Source organism: Enhydra lutris, unplaced genomic scaffold (genome assembly GCF_002288905.1).
Source record: "Enhydra lutris kenyoni isolate GAN:26980312 unplaced genomic scaffold, ASM228890v2 scaffoldscaffold2, whole genome shotgun sequence".
Lineage (NCBI taxonomy): Eukaryota > Metazoa > Chordata > Mammalia > Carnivora > Mustelidae > Enhydra > Enhydra lutris.
The window spans coordinates 25,091,154-25,116,385 of record NW_019154086.1 but is presented as its reverse complement, the minus strand read 5'-3'; the positions used below and the strand labels follow the sequence as shown (position 1 = coordinate 25,116,385).

Here is a 25,232-nt window from a genome sequence, read left to right as displayed (position 1 = left end):
AACACTGAAAAGAAATTTAAAAAGTAAATTAAAATTTTAAAAAATGCAAAAAAATTACATATTGAAAAAATATATGTATCAGCTTTCCCTGTTCTATAATACACAAAGACATTCTAATAAATGCAATTTAAAAATTTAAAATGAAACAAATAGAAACAAACATACAAATACATAAATTCTGTTTCTAATAATTTAAGTTGAAATCAAATTATATATTATTTTATTAGGTATTCAATCATTACATTTCTTTATTCTATATCTCTCCTTCTGAATATGTCTTTAAGTCTTATTTTTACTCAATAGAAACTTTTAGTGAAGTAACATTCTATACTTATTTTATTTCAAGATATCAATTCAGTACCTTTGCCCAACAAATATCACTGGTATTAGGCCATTTGACAAAAACATCTTTCTCCATTCCTCTTTCAAATGCAGGGTAAGGCTTTGTTTCATTTCCTGAAATTGCTGGATCCTAAAATTAAAATGAAATATGCACCAGGTAACTCTGGAGTAAAAGTATGACCACTTAGGTCACAGTTATGAAACAAAATTTTCCATGACTACATTATCATTTTACTGTGCTCTCACACAGACTGGCAAATAGACTGACAGTATAAATTTCAGTGTTCTAGCTAGAGTGTCCTCTAAATTCCTTGGAAGGAAATTTTAAGAACTTCCAAAAATGTACTGGCTGTGATTTCAAGAGAGATTACTAACATTTTTTTGTTTTGTTTTTATTTCTCCCACTGGGATTACTGGCTGCCTAGCTTGCTTCCTTTAATGTATTGATAAAATATTCTCCCCAGTGAATCACTAACCTGAAGTCAAATTTTTAAACATGACAAGCGTAAGAAGCAATCCCATAGAATGATTTGAGAATTGTATAGAAATGGAAAATCCATCATAACTTCGTGATAGCTTCTATAAATTGAGGTTAGTTTGTAGCTTCAGTGATTATTAGAAGACAGCTTGTCTTCGACTTCCAGATTCAGTCTTAGATCTCTAAGGATATATCAAACTGTAAAAGTAGCTTGGTAGCAGCCCATGTAAATAAAAGTCTTAAAGGAAGAAAGTTTTAGATTTAGGAAGAATTGAAAGTCATAGTCTTCCTATTTTGAAACACCTCCCTCCCACTTCATTCTAGGAGAGAAATATTAATGAAATCAAGATAATAAGACTCAGATAAAATATAAATACTGACCAGGATAATAATGTATCTCATTCCTTCCTCTCTTATTTTGTCAACAAACTGAGGAAGGTCACGGAAGTTTTCATCAATTGTAAAGTCTAGTTGCCTTTCCATGTAATCAATGTCTGTATATTGAACATCCTGAAAGATATAAAGATTGTGGCAGTGGGGTAAGAATCACAGGGGTCAGTGCATCTCATTCTGTCATCGTATAAAAGTAATAGCAATATGAAAGTTTAAATGCCTCTTCACTTAATCCTAAAGAGAATTAATCAAGTAACACAATGTTCAACAAATAAAACTAGTATATAAAGATCCAAAATAGTCTATAAGCAAGTTAATACAAACGTTCTGTTTGCTAAGAGTTCACTTAACAATTTTGATTTCTAAAAATTCTTTCAGATCAATATCTTTTGTTACGTAATTCCCAAAGGAAATAGGAAGACACAGGAGTAAAGGATTTGTGAGGCTATGAAATTATGTTAAATGCAATTTGGAATGTTGTACAATATATACAGAAATAGCTGTTTTTCTATTTCGGGAAACATAAAGCCAATGGGAGTAATTTCAGATAACTTTAATATTGCCAAAAAGGAAAAAAGAATTATTGGTAAATCCATCAATTAAAAGATTCTTTTATTGGGACGCCTGGGTGGCTTAGTTGTTTAAGCGTCTCAGGTCATGATCCCACAGTCCTGGGATCGAGTCCCACATCAGGCTCCTTGCATAGCAGGGAGCCTACTTCTCCCTCTGCCTCTGCTGCCACTCTGCCTGCCTGTACTCTCTGTCTCTCTCTCTCTGACAAATAAATAAATAAAATCTTTAAAAAAAAAAGATTAATTTAAAAAGATTCTTTTATTATCTACCAAAGTCTTTTTAGAATTAGAAACCAAGCTTAAATAACCAAACTATTGCTTAAAGTATTTACAAATATGTTTAATAAATGTATGACATTTACAAATATGTTTAAACTAATAAATGTTTGACTTTTCATGACATTGTTTAGATCTAAATAACAAATTTTTAAATTATTTTCTTTAATAGACATTAACTCAATTTCTTCTTCTAGGTGTTATAAAAAGGACGGCTGATATAACGGACCTAATAACCTCCCTTTTTATAAAAAACAACCTCCCTTTTTATAAAAAAAATCACTTATATATTTCTGTATCATCTATTTATAGAATTAATTTCCTCATAATAATGTATTAAAAAATCACATACTTGATTCTACTATATGTACCAATGTCTTATAATGAGGCCCTTCTCTTTCTTCTTAGAATGAGTTCTTATATACCAAGTATTCTGGAATTCACTGTTTTAAGTTCTCCTAGAATGACCCCTGGGATTCCTGAATCTTGTTAAAAAATGAAATCACAGGGATGATTATTTCTGGATACTCAGTAATATTTAGTTTCCTGAATATTGTAGGAAAAGGATATTTTGCAAGTGCTCCAATTCTGTGTTCCAACATTACTACTATCACCAATTTCAGGGCAAAAATCACTAAGTTTCATCTCTAATTTCTTCTCTGTAATTTGTCACTTCAGTTGATGAAGTAGGTTTCTGTGGACTCTAATTCTCATATAAAAAAATATGGGAAATACATCTGATTACTTAAGCAACCCAAAGTTTAGGAGAAAAAAACAAGTGCATAGTGAGTTGTTTAGTACAACTCGGGGCCATGGAACCAGAGAGAAAGGAGAAAAAGGAATGGTATTATCCCTTTTCCTTCATCTAATAAAGACACTTTATAAAAATCTCATAACCATGTCATTAGGTGCTACTAATAAAAACAAAGAATTATTGCCAAATGACTAATTTTAAAGTATGCATACTTATTTCATTTTGCTTTTATAGATAAAACATTTAACACTGTTTTTAAAATGGATATACATACATAGGGGATCTGAGCAGCCACCATATCATTATATACTTGCTCAACTTCTGAAGTATTTCTGTACCCATAACGACATAATTGGAATCCCAAAGCCCAGTAAGGTGGCATGACAGGTCGACCAATTACCTTTGGGAGGAAAAAAAAAAAAAAGTTATTTGTGAACTAAGAGAGTTACTTTATATCACAAAGAAAACTTAAAAAAAAAAAGTACAGTCATACTTCATGGTATTGTTGTGTTGCAATTTCTGGAGTTGGGCCCAAAAACATATAAAAGTCCAAGATTCCTCCAATTATACGGTAAGTCAGAGCAGGAGTTGGCTGAAATGTAACGTCTGGAAATCCAAAATATGATTACATTTTTATCTATGTATTAGTTTACTGAAGAGTAATATAAAATACAAGAAATTCAACAAATGACTGTTTTACCCATTGCATTGCTGTTAAGTAAGAGAATTCCATGAGCATAGCCTTCATCTTCCAGAGCCATGTAATAGGGATGAAATCCGTAGGAATTAAGTTTATACTAAAATAAAAAATTAAATATAATTTATATTTAAGTAATAATAGCATAATATTTAAACAATAATAGCATATGAATTTTGTGAAGGTAATATTCAAATGCATTGTAAGATTGAGGCTATATGAATTTAAAGGTTCCTTCTTTAAAGGAACAGAACTATGCTTAAATTAAGCATAGTTTTAATGCTTAAAACTATGCTTAAAAGTTTTAAAACTTTGCTTAAAGTTTTAAACTATGCTTAAATTAAAATATTTCTCCTTTAGAAAAAATTTCTTTATTATTTGAACCATCACTGCTTTAGAGCATACAAATGAATGTACAAATTTGTAACACCCACAAATTCTGTCATATTAACTGATGTAAAAAACCATTGGTATTGGTGTAGTTGGGTTTCTTTCTACAAGTGTATCTTAATTCATTTATAAATTGGCACTTCTTTTTCAATAAAAAAAGTCCTAGAAATGTTGAAAATATTCAAACCTCTTGAGATCTTATATGGTAATACCTAAGTTTATATAATATTATATGATATTTTAAATGATATCTTGTTTACACAATAGTTTATAAACATTTAATTTCATTTTCAACTAGATCTTTTCATTTTTTGGAATAAAAAACCTATACTCAGGTTCATGAAATGACTTCTCAAAAGTCACAAAACTTTTAAGTTGATGACCCCTAATCAAACTGACAATTTTAGGGGCACCTGTGTGGCTCAGTCTGTTAAACCTCTCACTCTTGATTTTGGCTCAGATCAATCTCAGGGCCTTGAGATAGAGCCCCGTATCAGGCTCTGTCCTGAGTGTGGAGTCTGCTTGGGGTTCTTTCTCTACCTCTCACTCTGCCCCACCTCCTCCCCACTCTTGCTTGTGTTCTCTCTAAAAAAACAACACACACATACACACACACAAAACTGACCTCTTTGACTCACACTGTATGTCAGTATTTGATCAGCATGTGGAAGAAGATTTATATTTTGAGTCAAGAATTATATTAACCTAATAATGTCAATACATTGTTGCATAGTTTTAAAGAAATACATTTTGTAAAACATACTTTCAAGTTGATACAAATGAAAAGCAGACTTCATAATCCAAGTTTGAACAATTATGATACAAATAAAAGTTGTTTGAGCACCTAACAATAAAAAGTCATTGCAATAGTATATACATTTATAATCTTATACTGAATATATCCTTTAGATATGTCATGTGTAAAAAATCAAAATGAATTACTATTTTATTAAAATGTGTTTTTGCATGATATACTATAGGAATAATTATAATTAATATTAGTTGTGCAATGAATTATTCATGAAGTGTACTCCATTAATAAGACAAAACATTGGGAAAAGTGATATAAGCATATAAAAACGTTTCTAAAGATGTATTTAGCAGTATGGCCTCATAAAAATGCACACCTGTAGCTGGGTATCATAAAGGAAAAATTTAGCATCAAATCAATATCAAAGAAGCAAAAAAATTTTTTTTCAAAGAGAACCCTGGTCAATTATTTCTAAAAGCTGTGAATAAAAGTAGATTTGGCAGGGGATTCTGAATCTGAATATTTGATCTATCACTGTAATCAAGGATGTTATCCATCCAATCTTCTGCTTTCACCTGTAATTTAAGATAGCTTTTTGTTTGCTTTTTAGAAAATCACTATCACAGGTCTAGGGCCTTTTGTCATTATTACTTCAGTACTCAAGTTTAGACCTACAGAAAAGTGGCCGAGATCCTAATCATGGTCTTAGTTGACTCACGGAGTAGTCAAATATTGATACCTACACCAGGGGGTTGGTCCCTTGTAAACATTCCCCAAGTATGCCAGTTCAGGTCTCTCTTAAATGCTGTATGTTCCATTTCCCCAAAACCATATATATATTCTGATGGCAGGCGAGTAGATATTTGAATAAACTGGTTATTAAAAGCAAATCCAGGCAGGTGAGAATCCCAACTGAAAAGAAAAGAAAACAATTCTAATAAATACAAAGTATTACCACAAATACTAATGGTAATTCTTTCTTAGGTGATCTGAAAACCAGTAATATTTTTCTCTATGTACCTATTGTACTCAAATACCAAATGAAAATAATATCCCAATACATTTTTCTTTTGACTAAGTTAAAGAGTATCTAAAATGTGTTTCATTTATTTGGCATTATTAGTAAAATAAATTATAGATGAATATGATTATGGTTTATCTTTAGATATATGTTGCTTTTTTAAAATAAAATTAATATGAAGTTATAAATAATATTGGCCTAGAAGTAATATATGTCCCAGAAACTGAAAGTCCTGTGTTTTCCTGTTCCCTTGAGATAATCACGGTAAACTTTTTCTACATATGGATTAAGATGAAATCAGTATCAAAATAAACTATAAGGCATGGTGGATTTTTTTTTTACGATTTTATTTATTTGACACAGAGAGAGAGTGAGAGAGAGCACAAACATGGGGAATGGCAGGCAGAGGGAGAAGCAGACTCCCCACAGAGCAAGAAGCCCACTGCCCGATGCCATCCCAGGACCCTGGGATCATGACCTCAGCCAAAGGCAGATGTTTAACAGACTGAGCCACCCAGGTGTCCCATGATGAATATTTTAATTGCAAGCTCTCCCTAATTACTACTCCCAATCTTTTCTTCCTTTATTTTGTATTTATAAAAATGGGTGTTTTAAAATAAATCCTGAAGTAATGTGTTACAGAGAATGTATTGTTTTTCTAGTCATTTGCAAGAATATAAAAGAGGAAGAAAAGAAATTGAAGTTGGAAGAAAAAAAAAACATACGAATTACAAAGAATTTAGGATGTATTCAAATTTTTATCTTAAGGATTTTGGAGAAGTATTTATGAAAAATAATGCTTTCCAAATAAAAATATATAATGCCACTGCACCAGAATTTTTTTACAAAATGACTTCACTTCTTATTCTCTGAAACAAAAATATTATCATAACAACAAAATTTTTAAAGCAATACAGACATAATTTTCTTCATTATTTGTATCCATCCTGACAATACCTGAAAATATCCTGACAACATCTTCTAAAAAGTCTCATGGTAAGCTTAAATTACATGAAAGTATCTTTTAATATACTACAGTTTGTCTACAAAGCTCTACTGCTTACTAAAACAAAAATAATTTTTTATATGTTTATTCATTGTAACCTAAAAATACTGAGAGATGTATGTGTATCAATTACCTTTCATCATTACCTGGCAGAGATAGTATTAACTTTATCAGATTTCAGAACTAATAAATTTCAATTTCAATTAATTTCTAATTAAATATTTACATAACATATTTCCAACTACTTTTTTTTGCTAATAGACTTTTCAAGAGGAGTCTTGGTTTTAGTTCTCAACTTGATTAGAAGAAAGAGCATGATAATAATGAAATCAATCACATCCAAGATGAAGATGAAATTTTACTAATCCTTAGTGATAGTCCCATGAGTATGATAATTGTTCAGTTTTAAAATGTTAAAACAGGTCAAGTTATTTAATAAAATTAAAACATTTTTAGTGTGATGGCTAATACTCTAGCACAGTGAAAATAATCTAACTTGCCCTCTAACTTAAAATCAAAATATTCCTCATATCAAATAATTCAATGACTTACATAACTTTTCCTGTACTTCTCCTTCGAATCTGGATGCCAAAAGGATTTTCTTTGATTTCAACATCATAAAGTCTGTTTTCATAAGTACTTGTTGGTGTGGTTGGAATGTTTAAAGGTACTGGAACTTCATATCTCTTATTTTGGGGATCATAAATCTAGTGCAGAGAAATAATGAAAATAAAAACCTTTCTCTCTTATTCTCTCTTATTGCTGAAATATCATGTAAATAATCATTAAATAATTTAAGTAATTGATCAGACAAGAATATTATAATTCTTATTTATATAATTCTCAATTCTGTATCCATGGATCATATATCTATATAGAAATCCACATACACATGTAATGAGATCAAGTTATGAATTATATTTTATCACTTTTTGTCATCAATTTTTCCATACAAAAGAAAGCTTCAAAAAACTTTTGGAGCTAAATGTTCTCATATATAGATACACAAAATTATTTACCACTTCATTGTTAGACTCAGAAGTTGTTTCAGTATTTTTTATCACATTTATGATCCTACAATGAATGTGAATGGTTATTTATGTTTATTCATTTCTTTATTTTTTAAATACATTTCTTAGAAGTGATAGGTCACAAAGAGTGTACTAAAATGTGTAGGGTCCTTGATATCTATTTTCCATAAGTAGTTTACTAATTAATGTTCTTACCAAAATGTATATCCTACTACTATTTTATGTTAAACTAAAAGCATTTATTTTTCTAACTGTCATGTATTTCTTTGCTGATAAGGATGAACCTTTTTCTACATGATATTCAACATTTTGGTTTCCCATTTTTAAAATTTTCTTTTTGTTCCTTTTATTTTCAACTAATATAAGTATTTTAATATTTTTATCTCTAATTTTTATGTCTTCTGTTAAATGTTTGCTTCTGGAGACTTACTATTTTTCTTGGTTGTGTAAATTGAAATTTCTTGCTTTTTGTCATGTATGTGGCAATACTGTGTAAATTGAAATTTCTTGCTTTTTGTCATGTATGTGGCAAATACTTAACCATTTTTTGCTTTTCTTCTAATTGTTTATAGTGTTTGTTGATGTTGAAATATGTTAAATTTTCATGTAAGAAAATATATAGATTTTCATCTGTGGGGTTTATACCATCGTATCTATGGTTTGAAAGGTTTTTACTAGGCAGATATAAGACAAAAATGTATCTAATTTTTTTTCTGTGCTTATGTTTGATTGATATTGTATATATACAAGCACATCTTTCACACACACACACACACATATTTTTTGTCATCTTTTTTCAATAAACTGTCAGGTATTTCTGGATGCAGTTTCATATTGTTTCAATTGCATAAGTTTTATCATCTCTTCTTTTCATGAATTTTAATTATTGCCATAGCCAAATGTTTACTTCTCCAGATGAACTTAAAGAAAATGAATTAACTTTAAAAGAGTTAGGCTTACTTAAGATTTTTTTAAATTTGCTTATTTTTTAATATACTTATTTAAAATCTACCAACACTTTTCTGGGGGGCTTCTGGGTAGCACAATTGCCTGGGTGTCTGACTCGGTTTGGGCTCAGGTCAGCGGAGACCTCAGGGTCCTAAGATCAACCCTGCATCTGGCTTCCCACTCAGCAGGACATCTGTTCAAGACTTTCTCTCCCTCTGCCCCCTCCCTGACCTCACTCAATAGGCTCTCTCTCAGATAAATAAATAAATCTTAAAGAAACAAAACAAAAACTGTCAACATTTTTTAAGCCTTTTCTTATAAACAGTCAATTTGCTCCTATGATTTTTGATATTTTTGTTGTTTCTTTGATTGTTTTTCTCTCTAGATTTTGATAATGGGATTTGCCTCCATTTCTATTATTAAATGGTGAATGATAACATATATTTTTTGGATATTATTTTACATCCAGTCATTTTTCTGATCTTCTTATCATTTTTAATAGTTTTTGTAATGGATTCCCTTGGAGTTCTTAAGTAAAATGAGAACAAACTGTTGCCAGAGGAGAGGGGTGGAGGTATGGGCAAAGTGAGTGAAGGGGCGTGGGAGATATAGGCTTCCAGTTATAGAATGAATACATTAGGGGGATGAGAGCTACAGCTTAGGGAATGTAGTCAATAATTTTCTAATAAGGTTATACGATAACAGGTGGTAGCTACACTTGTAGTGAGCATAGCATAAAGTATAGACTTGTTGGATTACTATCTTGTGCACCTCAAACCAATGTAACATTGTATGTCAGCTATACTTCAATTAAAAACTAACTGCTAAGTGTACTGTTGAAAGAATTTTTTTTTCTTTTTATGTCTACTGCACTGGTCAGAAAATTCAGGCTGTTATTTAAAAATAATGGAAATAGTATCCTGTTTTGTTTATTTTTAAGATTATTTATTTATATGAGAGAGAGAGTACAAACAGGGGACAGAGAAAGAGGAAGGGGGGAGAAGCAGACTCCCTGATGAGCAAGGAGCCTGACCTGGGGCTCAATCTCAGCATCCTGGGATCATGACTTGAGCCTAAGGCTGATGCTTAACCAACTGAGCCAGCAGGCATCCGTGCTTTGTTTATCTTAATGTAACAAAAAACACAGTCTGATTCTAAGTAACTTATATATTTAGCAAGAATTTGATTTTTTTTAAATCACCACTACATGTTTAATTATACACAAAATTGCAAAAGTAAGAAGCTTTATTTATGGTGCACGTAGGTATGAGCTGTGTAGGGGAAAAAAACCTTTATTTTTATAAAATCAAAATGTCTACAATTCAGTTACTAATCCTTAATATCATAAAACTGAAGTATCTAAATTATTCGGAATCTTTTGTCTTGAGAGATGAGTCATTCATTGGGATAGTTTATATCAAACATACCTTAAACTGCAGCATATCATTTTTGTGATATTTCACCTCCACACGAAGAGTTGAGATGGGGTCAGAAGGTAGCTTTATTTGAGCTCTTGTAGGATTCAGCTGTAGGTCAGTTGTTATACCCGTTGATGAATACCGAGTCGAACTCACCAAATAAGGGTTGTATTGTCTAGGAAAGTAACAATCAGGTGCTTGGGAGCTAAGAGGAACCTAAAAACAGAATACATGTTCATTGCCAGAAATTGTAAACATTGTAATATTGAACTCTTTAAAAAAGGTAGACATATTTAATCACATGTTGCATAGCTTATCAATTTTATTATTTAACTATAAAATAAAATTATAATCATAACACAAATTATTATGCAACCTAAAATATTGTACACTAAAATCTTATATATAATATTTATATTTTGACTCTAAAGATAGACCAGTAGAGGAAAAGAATCAAATGTCATAGCTTTTCAACAGAATATAGAATGATTCTATGGTCTTTGCAAAAATTAAGTATATTACAGGGTGCCTGGGTGGCCCAGTGGGTTAAAGCCTCTGCCTTTGGCTCAGGTCATGATATCAGGGTCCTGGGATCGAGCCCCGCATCAGGCTCTCTCCTCAGCAGGGAGCCTACTTTCTCCTCTCTCTCTGCCTGCCTCTCTGCCTAGTTGTGATCTCTGTCTGTCAAATAAATAAATAAAATCTTTTAAAAAAATTAAGTATATTACTCATAAATCTTGATTCCATGCTTATTCTTATTCTTCATACTGACTATTGCCTTTTGTATGTAAAATGGCTCTACAACAACCCTCAGAAGGGCCTGTACTTAAAGTTCTTTTCTTGGGGAGCCTGGGTGGCTCAGCAGGTTAAACCTCTGCCTTCGCTCAGGTTGTGATCTCAGAGTCCTGGGAGGAATCCTGGGATCGAGTCCAGCATTTGGCTCTCTGCTCAGCAGAGCGCCTGCTTCCCCTCTCTCTTTGCCTGTCTGTCTGCCTACCTGTGATCTCTCTCTGTCAAATAAATAAATAAAATCTTAAAATAAATAAGTAAATAAATAAAGTTCTTTTCTTTTACTTATAATGAAATTATATCATTCCTATCTCATGACTGATCCTAATACTGGTCAATTACATCCTGACCAGTATTTAAATAGCAACTATGGCCAAAGATCAAAACTGATTGGTTTATATATAAGTGGAAGCTAATATCTAAGAAAAAGAACGATAAATGGTGGCATTAAGGGCTAGTTGCCTTGCTATAGTCCATTCTCCCATCTTTCTTATTTATTAAATTATTATATCTCTGGGAGAAGCAATGTGCTCATCTAACTTGTCCCAGTCTCTTTTGAGGAAGTTATATATGACCCCCAAATCCTCCTTAAAAGAAAAGGGTATAAGCTGATTAAAATAGGATGTCTTTCCTCCTCCCACCTTTGGGCCTGGAATGAATACATAATGACAGAAGACATAATACAAACTTGAGGATAAAAAAGAAATGGTAAACATAAAACTTTTATGACATTGAGAGGCCAGTATATCAGACATGAGCCTCTTTTTTGTAGGGAAAAATAAACTGTGTCTTGTTTAACTAAATCATCATTCTGTTGAATGGATGATCAAAACAACTGGCTAGAAATTACCCCTTATTGGAACTAATACACAGCCCATTAATTTCAGAAGTTTTAATATCTTGAGACAATGCTTTTGAAAGACTGGCCTTAGTAAATTAAGCTAGTCAGCCATAGTCAATATCTAATATGAGTTTTCAACAAATAGTGAAATGGGCACACTTTATTAAGCTAAGTAAGGCACACTATCTAAAGTGCTTGGAAAGCAACTTACACAACCATTTAGTCTGGCATTTACTAAACTATGTCTTCAGAGAATTAATTAAGATAAAAATAAATTGTCCGGGGGTGCCTGCGTGGCTCACTGGGTTAAAGCCTCTGCCTTCGGCTCAGGTCATATTCCCAGGGTCCTGGGATGGAGCCCCACATCGGACTCTCTGCTCAGCAGGGAGTCTGCCTCCTTCCTCCTCTCTCTCTGCCTACTTGTGATCTCTATCTATTTATTTATAAATAAATAAAATCTTTAATAAATAAATAAATAAATAAATTGTCAGGGCATCCGGGTGTCTCAGTGGGTTAAGCCTCTGCCTTCAGCTCAGGTCATGATCTCAGAGTCCTGATATGGAGTCCTGCATCTGGCTCTCTGTTCAGTGGGGAGCCTACTTCCCCCTCTCTGCCTGCCACTCTGCCTACTTGTGATCTCTCGCTCTCTGTCAAATAAATAAATAAAATCTTTAAAAGAAATAAAATAAAAAATAAATAAATTGTCTGTCAAAGGCCTAATTTCAAATTCCAAATGTTTCTCTAGATGAATTTAGTTCTTATGCTATAGAATTAAAATTGTAATACATAATGCTTACATTGAGATATTTATGTAAAAGCCATGCTATGAATTATAATAAAATTCTTAGTACCGTTTCCCATAAACAGCCACGTGCTTCACACTTTTCTTTAGTTGCAGGGTCTGCATCTGGATAACAATTAAACCTTTCATTTACTGAGTAATTTTGATGCCATTGAACGGTAAAGTTCCTTCCAAGGTTAAAGTTGAGATCGTAAATTAGGAGTTTCTGAAGACGAAGAAATATTAAAAAATATTTGTGAAAACTAGATGACTTAAAAGTACTTAACATTTATAAAATGCAGCAACCACAGCAATTCTTCAAATCAAATCATTGGTATTTTAATAGGATACTTAAAGAACAGATAAGAAAGGAGAAAATATGTCATGCCACTGAAATGGCTACAACTTCAAGACAAAAAAAAAGTATGAGAAATCATAGAATACCAATGAAAAGCATTATTGCTAAATCCAGGCATGAGTTCTGATCTCAGTTCTGCCATTTAATGCTTATGCTTCTTTGGGACAATTGCCTATCCTTTATTATCTTCCATTTCCTCCACCTGTGAAATGGGGGTGATTGCTTCTACTACAGGGGGTTGCTATACAGGAAGAATGACAAATGAAATTTAAAGCACTTAACACAATGCCTAGGGCAGATTAAGTGTGAAATAAATATTAGTTCCCTCAAGGGAGGGAAATTAATGACTTAGGTTTATATAGAGGACCCCAGAGTCAGAAGTGGGAAATACCTATTTCTTCAATTACGTCTCTAATTTGAGACACCACTTACAATCTTTGAGGGACTAGTTAGGAGATAACATGGCATGATGCAAAACATGGTGTGATGTATGTGCGTGTGTGTGTGTGTGTGTGTGTATTCTAACACATAATGATTTTTATTATTAGGATATTGCAAAGTTAAGTTTGTTGTCTATATACCTTGAGAGTACTATAGGCAAAATTTATCCCAGACTTCCATCTTCATTAGCTTACTTTTTGATATCAACTTACTTTCATACCTCTACATGCAGGACTGAAAATTCATATAAAGATCAGTCTAAGCACAGCAGAATTAATAAGGGGTATCTATTAAAGTCTGTGTAAATCTTACATAAGCATAAATACAAACACAGAAATAAGTTAAAATTGCAAAAAACAAATAAAATGATTTTTGTTTTATACTTTTTGTAATCTCTGTTAGTCATAAAGTTCTCAATAAGCCTGTATTATTTAATTTATATTAATTAATTATTATAGTCCTAGGAATATACAAAATTATAGTATATTTACTAAATAAAAATAATTAGCCAATACATATTTTTATAAAAATTGTGGATGGAAGAACTCTGGACCAGAGGTTTAGGAATTAGAAAAAAAAATACTTTAAGGGAATATTCTATATCTCAAGTAATTTAGAATTTATGCTGATGTTAGCAATAATTTAGGGTATATATGAATGGTGGGAAAAAAGTCAATAAAAATAATTTCAATGCTTTAAATTATTGTGATCTATATTTTAAGTACAGTAATTTATTACCCAAAGCAACAATTTAAGTGTTACATTTTATAGATAAGGAAACCGAGATAATAAATTAATTTGATATCTTTAAATGTACACATTGCAAGGCTGAAATTCAAGCCCTATCCTAAGACTCCTTTTCCCTCCATAGTACACATCTTGAGATTTTATTTTGAAGTAATCTCTATACCCAACATGGGGCTCAAACTCACAACCCTGAGACCAAGGATCCTACATGCTCTCCTTACTGAGACAGCCAGGTGCCTCTCTGGAACACAACTTAAAAGAGACAAAAATTACAATTTCCTTAGAAACAAAGAGTGTAAACAAAATTTCAAATAAAAAAATACAAGATATATCAAGGATAGTGATAGTTCTTGAAAGGAGAAGCAGAGGGAATGAGTGAAGAAAGGGATTCAATCAATATCTTAAAGAGTACTAAACGAGAAGCTAAAGAATTTAGAAAATTTATTATATGCAACAGGTGAGTAAGTTCAAGTTCAGGGTAGGAAATACCATAAAAAAATATTAAGAAGATGTATATAAGTGATATCCAAGATAAAATGAAATAAAGAGAAGTAGCAAAGAGTCCTTTTAATGTTGATATCTGAAATGAGAATGACCTAAAATGGAATATTAATAGCAAAAGGGGGGAGAAAAAGTAATATGAAGAAAAAAATGTCACAAAACCAGAGACTGAATGGTTACATAATGTTAAATGTGAGAATATATGACAGCTAAAATATTTTAAAATTTTTAATTTACCTGGTCAGAAGCAGTATAAGTAAAATTGTAGTGATCTTTTATTGGCTGATTATCTTCCACCACTGTAACTTGTGTAACAGAGTCTGTCAACCCAAGGATTTTTATAGTCTCAAAAGCTAAAGTGGTTCCTTCCTGGTATGATGAATGTGTGCATAAAATATCTAATTTTTTCTGAAAAGAAGTATATAAAAATATATATTAAGTAGAAGGTCAATGGATAAAACCTGAAATAATACAGGTATAAAACAAAGAACCAATCACTATCCCTCCATTCCCACCAGTTCTCCAAATCTAAGTAACATATGTAGATATACTCATTAACGACTCTTCATTATTTGTGTATATGTCATAAAATTTATTTTCAAAGATAACCTGAATTACCCATGATGCAACTCATATATATCTCTTCTCATTCTAGCATTAATGTTGATGAGGAATAACAGCTTTGACAACAAAGAATATATGAAGAAATCCAACATCTACAAAAACTATTGCTATTAATTATTAAAATTTAGCCTTATGTGTAGATTTTTCATCCTCACTCAAAATCCATAACAATTATTGTTGTGACTGATATAGTAAAGCATTTTCAAATATGTTGACATTATTTTCCTAGGTCCCGCTGCTTAAACCAGACATACCCATTTAAGATGTTTGAAGATTTTTGTGCATCAATTTCATCATCACAAACTTATCCATTACATTTAAATACAAAAATTTAAGATAACAATGTATTTATAATGTAACAACTTAAATTTAAAATTTAACAATTTATTTAATTTCTTTCTGTTGAAATCTGAAGGTAAATGTAAGCATCCTTCCAAAAGAAATCCATGATAAAGGCATAACGCAGACATTAGCAAGATACATGTTCAGCTGTGTGTCCAAAGAGAATACTTACATTAGAAACTGAAAAAGTATATAAAATGTAGTTGCCATTTTGTATGGTATCTAAAATGGGGGAAAAAACAGAGTTATCAGATCAAAATATAATTCTTTATTGCTAATTTCTCTATTTTTATGGTTATGCAACTCTTAAGAAATTTAAAATAAAAGGTACTGTTAATGGGCACCTGAGTGGCTCAGTTGGTTAAGCGTCCCACTCTTGGCTTCAGCTCAGGTCATGATCTCAGGGTTCTGAGACTGAGCCCTCGGTCAGGCTCTGTGCTCAGTGGGGAGTCCACTTCTCTCCTCCCTCTCCTTCTGCCCTTTCCCCTACTTGCACATACTCGCATGTAGTCTCTCTCTTTCAAATAAATAATCTTTTTTAAAAAATTATTTTTAATTAAATTAATTTATTTGATTCAGATCATAGGTAGGCAGAGAGGCAAGCAGAGAGAGAGGGGGGAAGCAGACTCCCTGCTGAGCAGATAGTCTGATGCGGAACTTGATTCAAGGACCCTGAGATCATGACCTGAGCTGAAGGCAGAGGCTTAACCCACTGAGCCACCCAGTCACCCCTTAAAAATTATTTTAAAAAATATTGTTTATTAATGAAGCAAATGAAAAAGTTTATCTTTTCAAATTAAAGTCTTTAACACTTATATGCAAAAGAATCTTAATAGTTTATTATCCCAGTAAGTAAAGGTAATGAATATATATGTGCCTAGCTTAATTTTTCAAAGATGGATTAAATATTCCTGGAAATTAAGAGGAAAAAAACTTACAATAAAATGTACATAATTGTAGATTCATTATTGAAAAATATTTTATCTCTTTCTAGTAAACCATGTAACATTAAGTTTATCTTTAGAAGATATGGCACATCACAATTTTATTTTGCACCTTTAATTTTTTTCATTGTTAGAGGAAATAAGGTGAACCTGGAGATATGTTAAAGACAGAAATAAACTTTAATAAGGAAAGTGGAAGAAGACAATGATTTTCTACACTGTTTAAGTAAGAGAGCTTTTTATTAACATGTTTCTTTAACAGAGAAACTGAAGATTATGGCTAAAATAATTTGAAAGACAGTGAAAAAAGTAAAAGGAATCTGAGAATTTATATATATATTTTCAACAATATTAATTTGCCTAAAATTTTAATCCTAATTAATGAAATAAAAATCATACCATGAATTGAAGGTCATTTTACTGTTCATTTGTTTACTTACAGATTGATTGTTTAGAAAATTTTGATTTTAACTTTTCAAAGCACATAACTATAGAAATACCATATTTGATCACTGATTAATCGTATCTCCATATTTTTAAACATTTTCCTAGATGAAAGTAAATTATCAATATATATTTTTTATATAGAAAGAAATATATTTGGGTATATTTATATAATTTGAGGAATAAGAATAACCTTAAAATCAAGCCCCACATGCTATCAATGCAAGTATGATCTCAACAGCATTCTTGAATTGATGATCACAAATAATTTAATTCAGCAGGAATCCAATCTTAAGGAACCTCTGTGTGATAAATGTTTGGAACATATTCTCATGGAAAAGCTCACCCCAGTATGCTCAGGTTCTAAGGTATTTGAAACAGAGCAAGAAGGCCGGTGTTAGAGTAAAATGAGAAAAGGAGAGCAGTAGTGGATAAATGTGTGTGTGCACACATACATGCAAAAATACAGATCATGGTGAGTGGTCTAGGTCCTGGTAAAGACTATGACTTCTAACTGAATAAAATATAAAATAATTAGAAGGTTTTGAGCAGAAGTGTAGTGATTTGAATCATATTTTAAAAGGATTACTCCATGAAATAAGACAAAAGGAGAGAGGGAGACAAACAATAAGATAACTTTATGTCAGGAAACAAACTGAGGGTTGCTGAAGTAGATGGGGTGGCTGTGTGATGGACATTGGGGATCGTATGTACTATGGTGAGTGCTGGGAACTGTGTAAGAATGATGAATCACAGACCTGTACCCCTGACATAAATAATACATTATATATTAATAAAAATAAATAAATTTTTAAATAAATAAATAAATAAATAAAAGGATTACTGCACCTACTGGATTGTAAATAGAATGTAAAAGGGGTTCAACAAGAACTACAGACGGACCAGTCAAGGAGCTATTATAAGTATTAAAATGAAAGATAGTAATGACAGTGATGAACTGACAAGAGAACCCAGGTGAAGGTAGAACTAAGAGAAATTCCTAGGCTGTGAGAAAAAATGGCCAAATAAAGTTTTTGGCATTTTGGAGAGATGAAATCAACTGACAAGGGAAGACTGTAGGTGAAGCGGATATATCATGGTGATCTATATTTTCACAAATAAGCCTTTAAAAACATGAATTTTTTAATAGATTCCATATTTTCAATTTATTGGAGGGCACACCAATGCATAGACTATTTCTTGAAGTGAGTTTAGAGATATTTAGATGTTCCATACACATACAAAGACATACGGGATAGTCTTTAGTACATCTGAGAAGTAGTGAGCTAAAATATAAACTAACCTATAATTTTTTGTACATACAAATACAAAACAAATACCTAAGAATCTTCTATTAAAAAAATAGGTTTAAAAAAACCTAACAAATTTATGAGGGTAATTTTAATTAACTAAATCTAAACAGATAAATTTAGTATGGCATAATTACATATTAGAAAAAAAATGGCTTTTTTTATTCTCCTGGGTACTGAATCCTCAAATTTGGGGCTTATGAAATAAAATTAAGTACACTATTAATTAAAGTAAATAATAATTTAATTATTTTAACATTAATTAAACAAAATTTTAAATGTTAGGGTTTTTTTTACAGTAATAAAATTTTAGTTTTTAACTACTACAATCACTTAAGAGAGTTGAAAATATGATAAAATTTGCATATTTGTGAATTTATTAACTACTCTAATTAAAAGAATCTAATAAAGATATCTATACATGTCAAAAACTTTTACAATGAACCTACAAAAATATTGTCATTCAATATTTATAATTTAAATAATGATTTTAATTTCACAAAGTAACCTAATACTTAAGATAGATAAAAATAGGAATTAAAAAATAAAACTTGTGACATTTTTTAAATAGATGCAATGTTATATCAGTAAAAAGGCAAATTGTCCCATCATCAAAATGAACCTTTTAAAAGTCTATCACATTGAAACTTACTTTTCGTTTCTCCATCATCCCAGAAAAAGTCTCCTTTTGCTGTGTTATCTTCATCTAATGCAACTATAAGTCCTAGAGGCTTCTTTCGGCTGTTAAATAAGTTTGGGCGTATATGTAATTCAAAATAAATTTATAATAGTAAAATATCTTACAAATAAGTCAATTTCAACCCAGCAGATCTGTAGATGTCCTGCATTCATGTGATAATATTGATATCAATGAAATTCATGTCTATATTTATTATTTTTCCATGAAAGAAATAATTTATATACTTATAAAATAAATGAAAGAAATAAATTTAATAAATATAATGTGGAACTTCTTGGAGGCAAGATACCAACAAAATTGAAACAGTATAATGATATTTCAATTCAAGCAAGAAAATTTAAATATACTTTATGAATGCAGAATACATTTAACATATATTTGCACATCTCAATTAACTCTACCTTGCAATTTATCAAGGCTACATCTTATATACATAATAGAGAAAGGTACAATATAAACACATTTTACTGCTTAGTAGAGTATCTATTAACCTTACAGATGAGGCTAATTCTATTATGAGAAATGAGACATGATGAATACAATTTTCTCTGTTCCTGTAGGTTTTTAAATCTAGGAAGAGCCTGAGGCAGATATATAGAATATATTCTCTCTATATAGAATATATTCTATATAGAGCAGTTGAGTCCAGGCAACTGCTCTATATAGAATATATTCCATCCTGCATGCTCACCAAAGTATATGCTGCTCTGGTTCAATACAGCTCCAGAATATAACTAATTTTTTGGAGAACACAGTCACAGAACAGTTACAGTCTGAAAATAATCAATTATATAATGCCAAAATAATGAAGTTACTAGCACACATTCATTCATTCATGTATTTGTTCCTTCAATAAATATTTAGCGAAAATAGAGAGCATATCATGGGCCGGACATTTACTATTGGCTTGGGGAGTACAGCAGGAAAAAGCCAAGTCCCTCCTTTAATGGAGTTTATAAAGGGAGTGGACACATTACATACACGATAAAGTACACAATATAATTCCATATATTCTTAATGTTATGAAGAAAACACAGCAGGATAAGAAATAGAATATAACTATCCCTTGGGGTGTTAACAGAATATGGGGGAATTTGTGCATTCAATATAACCACTTCTGTGCTCTTGTACCCAGAATGAATGCTGCTAGATGGAGCACAAGAATTTTCAAGTTTCCTCTTTTCTCCTAAATATTTCTGCAAGTTATTCCTACTGAACAATTTAGTTTCTGTCTCATTCTTTCCCTAAACAAAATTATCCACTTCATTTATCATTTAAAGTAAAACATTTTAGCAGAAAGAAAAACATTGTGACATTTATGTATTGATAATCCAAGTATATAACTGACACTATCAACAATTATGTAACTTACTTTACTTTTTCATATTTTTATTAAGAATGAGCAACTAACTTTAATTATATATGTCCTATAGAGAATGTCAGCACATTTTTGGCATACCAAAAAATTATGATCTAATTACTTTCATTTTTTAAATAAAAGAATTTGTAATAATGCTACCTAATTTGAATATTTTTATACATGATTATATTTAAGAATCCCCTTCATACATCAAATATCTTCTGGTGAAAAAACTAAACAGTAATCTTTGATTCTAAATAAAATATTAATTAAAACTTGAATTATATTTCAGATTTCAGTTAATGATTTTTCATTTTACCTTGCAGTTGTAGTTACATCAGGTTGTTGAATGGGGATAATATAACCTCCTCTAAGATGTAATCCTATTTTGTCTCCTGGAAGGTACATATTAACTTGCTGTTTTTTCCATGGCCTCTTTGCACCCTAATATTTGGAAGTTAAAAAGATTTTTTAATATTAGTGAAGACATTAATCCCATTTCATAAGAATTCAATTTTACATATAGAAATAATTTTTACTGTGAGAAATTCATGTCATCTAAATGAATATTAATATGCTCTTTTCTAACTTTGAAAAAAATTCTTATTTTTCAGTTTACTGAACAAAGCAGGAGAAAAATAGATTCACTTTTTCAAAAAAATTAAAAATCAATTTAGACAAATCAATTTCCTCTTTACAATAATTAACATTCTTAATTAGTCCTGTTTTTATTCTTTGTTTTGGTTTAAAATTAAGTGTATCTTTAAAAAGCTTTTAAAGATGTTATTCATTTATTTGACAGATAAAGATCACAAGTAGGCAGAGAGGCAGGCAGAGAGAGGAGGAAGCAGGCTCCCTGCTGAGCAGAGAGACCAATGTGGAGCTCAATCCCAGGGCCCTGGGATCATGACCAGGGCTGAAGGCAGAGGCTTTAACCCCCTGAGCCACCCAGGAGCCCCTTTAAAAAGCTTTTAAAAATCATTGTTTCAGGGCATCGGGGTGGCTCAGAGGGTTAAGCATCTGCCTCTGGCTCAGGTCATGATCTCAGGGTCCCGGAATCAAGCCCCGAGTTGGCATCCCTGCTCAGCCGGGAGTCTACTTCTCCCTCTCCCTCTGCCTCTCTCCCTACTCCTGCTCTCTCTCTCTCTCCCTTTCATTTTCTCTCTTGAATAAATAAATAAAATATTTTTGAAAATATTTTATTTATTTATTTGACAAGGAGAAACACAACAAGAAAGGAAATACAAGCAGGGGGAGTGGGACAAGGAGATGCAGGCTTTCCGTGGAGCTAGGAGCCGGATGTGGGCTTGATCCCAGGACTCTGGGATCATGACCAGTGCTGAAGGCAGATGCTTAATGACTAATCCACCCAGGTGCCCAAATAAAATATTTTTTTAAAAGTAAAATAAAATAAAATAAAAATCATTGTTTCTATAAAAATATAAGTGATATGCAAAATAATGCCTTTTAAAATAAATACTTCTCAAAGGTCTTAGTCAATAAAAAAATATGTTGCATATGAATGTTACAATGTTGTCTTTTCAAGGTTGAAATGAAAATCTTTCCCAAACATTTGAATGTGCCATATAAAAAAAAAAAAAAATTGGTTACCACTAGCTCAATACTCAATTCTTCTGCCAATAAGATAAATATACAAAGTAGGAAAAACATCAAAATAAGTCATCACTCCTTCCTAAAATCACTCCTGAGTTTTATTTCCACAATTTAAAAATGAGTAATATAACTTTATACTAAAGAATGTAACTTTATATTAATCACATGCAAGAAACATATACTTGCTCATATGCAACAAAACATGTATACCTGCACAAATTTTGCAGATTATTCAAATTGGAATTATTCTTTTTTTTATAATGATAACAAAAATGCTGAAAACAGATATGCTATGTGTTGGGAATTAAGTTTCCACATAAAGATGTTTGACAGTATAATACTTGTCAGTCTATTACTATATTAAGGTTACTTACAGTTTCATAATCATACCAAGTAGCATTAGGGATGTATGCACTCACTGTATCGGCTCCCTAAAATAAAGCAAGATAATTTTTATTTCTTTTTATTTCTTTAATACTTATCAGAAAAGTCTCATATCAAATAGTAAATTGGGTTTTAATAGTTAAGAAAAAAGCTTCCTTTGTACTCTTCCACTACAATACTTCCTATAAATAATAATCAAAAGGCTATTTTACTAGTTTTATATAATAATATAAATCACATCAAAAGTGAAGTTGAAATTAATTTAAGTAGCAAATTAAAAAAAGCATTTGTATTGTTATAATCTACATGGTAATTGCAAATGTGTACACATTCATTTCTGTATATTTCCATGGGCTTTAGAGACTCCTAAATAATAGGTAAAACCCAAAAATCTCACTCTATTATATTTTTAATACTTAATATTTAATATTTTCATATGATCAGCTGGCTTTCCAGTTCCCCTTTATTTACAATTTAACAAAACTTCAATGTCTATTGAGATATGTCTATGTCTAATAAAATGAGAATTCATTGTTATTACTATAAGATTGATTTTGGTTCCATAAATAAAGCTTTCTTTTTTAGAAGAATATTAATTTTACATAATTTTCTTCTCTGCAATTACATATTATATATTTGAAAAACATATATCTACTTAACATTTTTATAATTTTTCAGAATTTCTTCTACATTTTAGAATTCAACATTTATCAGTTTGAAACAGTCAGGTAGAGTAACATTTATTACTAAGTCTTTTTTATAATTTTGTGTGAATTTGGTTACAAGGTATCCTTTAAAAGCAATAAATTAATTAAAATTGTAAAACCTACCTCTTTCAAGACAGGAGTAATAAGTAATGCGGGGCCCCATAAGAACTGAGTGTCCTCACTCCAGGTATTCATATCCTCATAAAACCTAAAATGACAATTTGCTTTGTAATGACAATTTACAATATAAAGATAAAAAATAAGTTTATCCAAATTCTCTGTTTGGTTTATCATTTCAGTTTTTTCATGGGAATGATTATTAGCTTTAATTTTACTCGTTTCACATCTCATTTTGAACTATGGTTCTTATATCCTTATAGTTCATCTGACACTCAAGAAAGAAGTAAGGAAGGAAGGAAGGGAAAGAGAGAAAAAAGGAGGGAAAAGGGGAGGAAATTAGTTCAACTGGGCTCAAAAAAATTTATCAGAGATGATAAGGTTACTTATTTTTTTTAAAGATTTTATTTATTTGACAAGGTTACTTATTATTTATAATAAATAAGTATTCTGTTTAATACAATTTCTCTAAGATAAATTTGTAAAGTACCAGAAATCTTTCATATTCTACTTTCTTCCCTTTAAATTTTTCATTATAAATTCCTGTTTTAACCTGATTTGAAAGGGTCTTCAAGTCATTTCTTGGGGAAAGGTCCTGATTTGCTCAAGATATACAAAGACAAAAACAATTAATTGCTCTGTAACAATACCATACTCTTGATCTACAGTTAGATGATTTTGACAATACATACTTAACATGTCTTCAGTAACTGCGTGTTAAAGCATACTAATATAATTTCCTTAATACAGCCTAAGTTCTATTCAATTCCCACATTTCTAGTTTAATCTTCTCCAATCATTAAATTAATTATATTTATTTACTGCATCATTCCATAGTTCACCAAATGCTTTATATAAATCATTTGACATCATAATTACTCTCTATTTGACATCATAATTTGTCAAATCTATTTGACATCATAATTACTCTCCATTAATTTTTCAATATATATCTGAAAATAGTTTGAAAAATTAAAATTCCTCAGCATGGTACTCACTCATGAAGAACTGGCCTTGCTACAGTTTCTCCAAACATATGGGCTTTGTAAAACAGAGTATAGAGGAAAGGTAATAATGTATAGCGAATATTCAAATAATGCCTTGATGAATTAACCAAAAGAGAATTCTGCCCAAAAAATGCTGGATCCTGATGCTATGGAATAAAAAGAGACATTGAAATAAAAAAGCTAAAATAATGAATGAAAATTGAAGGAGATGCATTTAATCTATTTGAAAAGCAAATCGCATATATTTTAGCTTGTTTATAAAAATTTGAAATTGTTCCACTTTCTTCACCAAAGTATATAAGTATTTTTATTTTTTATGTTTTCATTTGGATGTATGTTTTAATTAAACTCTTTTATACTAGACATCTTTCATTTACATTTTACATTTTTCATTTACATATAGTTACCTATAGTTAGAGATGAAGATATATTTTAACAAAGAATTTTTTATCTATATTATTTGTGGTAGATTGAATTATTGCCTCCAATGTTCATGTTCCCTTGTACACACAACCTTCACTGTGTAATTCTGCAGTTGCTACCACTAAAGGTGGAGTGTACTTCCCCACCTCTTAACTTTGTGCTCAAGTGAATGATATACTCCGCGCAGTGGAATCTTAGTACATGTGACACATTCATGTAAAGGCTTAAAATGTGATTGCCTGGGGACTTGCTGCCTTGTGCCTTGTTGTTGCCATTAGAAGAAAAAGCCCAGGTACGTAGTCTACTGGCCCAGAGATACAGGGAACAGGCTGCCTGGCCAGCACAAAGGCTTGTAACTTGAAGCACAGCCTTCCTGCTGAGCCCAAGCTGGATCAGTGGATCTCCCTCAATGGGTAGCAAAATTAACTGAAGGTACCATCTCCTGCCTCCCTGGATTCATCATCATTTTATCCTGAAGATATTTCCCTTTGGTTGCCTGTAGCTAATCAATGAGCATGGTGGGGTACTATTCAGACCCATTCCTGAAATATACAGGACATTTCCAATGCTCAACTTTGCCTTGAGGACTCACCACCACTGAGTGAAAACCCTTAGAATTGGGCTGCAGTATGTTATTCTCCCTGAAAACCCTCCTTCCTTGCCTTCATCTTCATCAGATTCAGATTGTGATATGAAGGCTTTCTTCATTTTTTCCTGCTCC

The 25,232-nt window shown here is 31.2% G+C and overlaps 1 protein-coding gene across 2 annotated transcripts in view; it reads right to left on the bottom strand.

Moving 5' to 3' along the window:
- Positions 1-25,232, bottom strand: part of LOC111149399 (sucrase-isomaltase) — a 93,864-nt gene that overhangs the window by 37,152 nt on the left and 31,480 nt on the right. The window contains exons 17-33 of one of the 2 annotated variants that reach the window (XM_022506437.1): positions 24,080-24,234; positions 23,088-23,172; positions 22,248-22,304; positions 20,579-20,703; positions 18,852-18,940; positions 15,674-15,723; positions 14,773-14,943; positions 12,559-12,714; positions 10,904-10,911; positions 10,087-10,282; positions 7,233-7,387; positions 5,397-5,565; positions 3,516-3,612; positions 3,309-3,421; positions 3,090-3,215; positions 1,202-1,330; positions 362-472 (exon numbers count right to left, since the gene is read on the bottom strand). In XM_022506437.1, coding sequence (XP_022362145.1) covers positions 362-472; positions 1,202-1,330; positions 3,090-3,215; positions 3,309-3,421; positions 3,516-3,612; positions 5,397-5,565; positions 7,233-7,387; positions 10,087-10,282; positions 10,904-10,911; positions 12,559-12,714; positions 14,773-14,943; positions 15,674-15,723; positions 18,852-18,940; positions 20,579-20,703; positions 22,248-22,304; positions 23,088-23,172; positions 24,080-24,234 — 1,992 coding nt within the window. Of the gene's footprint in view, positions 1-361; positions 473-1,201; positions 1,331-3,089; positions 3,216-3,308; positions 3,422-3,515; positions 3,613-5,396; positions 5,566-7,232; positions 7,388-10,086; positions 10,294-10,903; positions 10,912-12,558; positions 12,715-14,772; positions 14,944-15,673; positions 15,724-18,851; positions 18,941-20,578; positions 20,704-22,247; positions 22,305-23,087; positions 23,173-24,079; positions 24,235-25,232 lie in introns of both variants that reach the window. The other variant, XM_022506428.1, reaches the window with a different exon arrangement.